At 39.6% G+C, this 3,138-nt stretch overlaps 1 protein-coding gene across 1 annotated transcript; it reads left to right on the forward strand.

Moving 5' to 3' along the window:
• Positions 1-1,005: 1,005 nt before the first annotated feature.
• Positions 1,006-2,935, forward strand: LOC107459136 (CBL-interacting serine/threonine-protein kinase 6). Its single transcript, XM_016077350.3, is given in 2 exon segments — positions 1,006-1,474; positions 1,476-2,935. Coding segments are annotated over 2 exon segments (1,266 nt in total). The 5' UTR covers positions 1,006-1,364; the 3' UTR covers positions 2,632-2,935.
• The last annotated feature ends 203 nt before the right edge of the window (positions 2,936-3,138 follow it).

A 3,138-nucleotide genomic window follows, 5' to 3' on the forward strand; every position in this document is an offset into this window, starting at 1 on the left:
AATAAAATATTGGAAAATTTAGAGTATTTTAAATATAAAATAATTAATAATTATAATTGTTAATAACTAATTAAGTTAATTCTCATAATAAAAAAATAAAAAATAGAGAGATACGAAAGTTATTTATTTTTGTCTGTAATTATTCTTTCAAATTTAACTAGCCAGCTCTATATATACTATATTATATATATACTTATTATTAATAAAATATTTATTATGTTAGATAAAAATTAAGCCAATAATAATTACATATTTAAAATATATTAGCTTATACATGTAAATATATATTTCATCTATTAGTATTAATAGTTATTAGCTAACTACTAGCTACTGAGAGAAAAACCATGCATAGAGTCAATTATTGAATTTTGTAGGTTGCATATTCTTATTAACAATAAAGATTATTAATCAACCAAATTAATATTTGTTAATATATATTTTCACTAAATATTTTCAAAATTTGTTTGGAATGAATGATTAAAGACGGCAACATAACTCTACAATTTGAATAAATATTTGAATTTTTATTTTTATTGATTTTTTATTATTTAAATGTTAAGATTAGTTACAAATGTGAGAGAAATATAAAATTAGTTTTATATTTAAAAAATAAATAAAAATTTATAAAATAAGATGAGTTTATAAAATATTTAAAGATTGAGTTGGATATAATATTTTTTTATTTTATTCTTTTATTATCAAACAAAAGAAGCAAATATTTTTATCATATTTCCTATCTTCCTAATTGTTCCCATTCAAAATATTATTTTCTTGATTATCATTCATGCATGCATTCGGCTCGGCTCCGCCCGGCCCAGAATCTTCTTTACATCTAACTAAGTAACTAACCTCCCACGGTAGAGTCGGCATAAAAACGTAAAGGACGATGACAGACCTATCATAGTCCATACACGTGTCCATATCCGTTCACAACCGTCCGATCAAATCTACGAAAAAGTCCAAAACCGCAAACCCCACACACTTGTTTATAAATTCATACCAAACATTAGGTAAGCAGTCGGATGATAACGCTGGTTTGGCCAAAAAAAAGAAAGGAAAATCAAACAACCCTTCAGTCTACACTAATTTCTTCACCTCCATTCCCCAAATCACTCTTTGTAATGCAGAGAGATGATAAGCCCTTTCCTCCCTCCCACTAAGGTCGCCGACCCTCCAAAACTCTCCACCGCCGCCATCGCCGGCAGAAATTGCCACCGCAAACACGTCGAAGACGGGTAGTGCAGGCTAGTAGCCACCTTCAATTATCACACACTACTATTTTTCACGGAAACATATATAATATATACTAGCGACCTGACGGCAAGGCTGTAATTGTCGTGTGATTAGTTATTATTGTTATTAGAATGGGAGATAGACGGAGTGAGGGTTCAGCGTCGACGCTGCTGCAGGGGAAGTATGAGTTAGGGAGGCTTCTTGGAACGGGGACGTTCGCGAAGGTGTACCACGCGCGTGATAAAGGTTGGGATGATGGAGCAGATTAAGAGAGAGATCTCGGTGATGAAGATGATGAAGCATCCTCATATCGTTGCGCTCCACGAAGTAATGGCTTCCAAATCCAAGATCTACATCGCCATGGAGCTCGTCCGGGGCGGCGAGCTCTTCAACAAAATTGCCACAAGGGGACGCATGAGGGAGGACCTTGCGAGGCTCTACTTCCACCAGCTTATCTCCGCCGTCGATTTCTGCCACAGCCGTGGCGTCTACCACCGCGATCTCAAGCCGGAGAATCTCCTCCTTGACCACAACGGCAACCTCAAGGTCTCTGACTTCGGACTCAGCACTTTCTCCGAGCATCTCCGCCAGGACGGCTTGTTGCACACAACTTGCGGCACTCCGGCATACGTCTCGCCGGAGGTGCTCGCGCGGAAGGGATACGACGGCGCCAAGGCCGATATATGGTCCTGCGGCGTCATCCTGTTTGTGCTTCTTGCAGGTTGCTTGCCTTTTCAGGACGATAACCTTGTTGCGATGTACAAGAAGATTTACAGAGGAGATTTCAGGTGTCCGCCGTGGTTCTCCGGCGATGCAAGGAGGCTCATCACCAAGCTGCTCGATCCGAACCCGAATTCTCGCATCACCATTTCGAAAATCATGGAGTCACCGTGGTTCAAGAAACCTGTTCCGAAGAACATGCTACGGGGGATGAAGGAGGAAGACGAAGAGGAGAAGGAGAAAGAGATAGAGGAGAAGATGAAGCAGCCATCGACGATGAACGCGTTTCACATAATATCGTTATCCGAAGGGTTTGATTTGTCGAGGTTGTTCGAGGAGAAGAAGAGGGAGGAGAGGGAGGAGATGAGGTTTGCGACGGCGGGGACGGCGAGCAGCGTGATATCTCGACTGGAGGAGGTGGCGAAGGCGGTGAAGTTCGACGTGAAGAGGAACAGCGATGAGACGAAGGTGAGGCTGCAGGGGCAGCAGAGAGGAAGGAAGGGGAAGCTGGCAATTGCGGCGGATATATACGCCGTGACGCCGTCATTCCTGGTGGTGGAGGTGAAGAAGGATAACGGTGACACTTTGGAGTACAACCAGTTCTGCAGCAAGGAGCTTCGCCCTGCACTCAAGGATATCTTCTGGACTTCCCCACCTGAGAATACCACACCTGCTTAATTAGACAAACTTTAATAATCGCCATTTGAATTTGTGTGTTTCTCTCTTTAATTTATTTATTAATCTTGTTTAGAGGTTCGAGATTCAGGATTTGTTTTTTGTATTAGTATTGAATATTTGAATATTCTCCACTGCTACTGTGTTACTACCGTGTAGTAATCTCTCATTTTATTAGTATTGTCTTGGGAATTCGCAGTACCCAGTGTTAAGGATTCAAAAATTGTAAGCTAAAGAATGAATCGGGAATCCATAACTAGGTACTTATGCTAATGATTTGAAGTGTATATATTATTATTGTTGTTGACGACCGTTTGTATGAGAATTATTATTGGAAATTTGTGGGCGCTTAGATCCCTTTTTTCTTTCTTTTTGTTACTTTTCACTGTAGATTTTTGTAGTTTTAAACTTGTGATCATGAATTGTTCTTGCTTTATCCATCAAGATGATGATTCAAGGCACCCCTGAGTGATGCAAGGCGAATTATTGAACTTGTGGGGTTATAAGGAT

Source organism: Arachis duranensis, chromosome 1, assembly GCF_000817695.3.
Source record: "Arachis duranensis cultivar V14167 chromosome 1, aradu.V14167.gnm2.J7QH, whole genome shotgun sequence".
Classification (NCBI taxonomy): Eukaryota; Viridiplantae; Streptophyta; class Magnoliopsida; order Fabales; family Fabaceae; genus Arachis; species Arachis duranensis.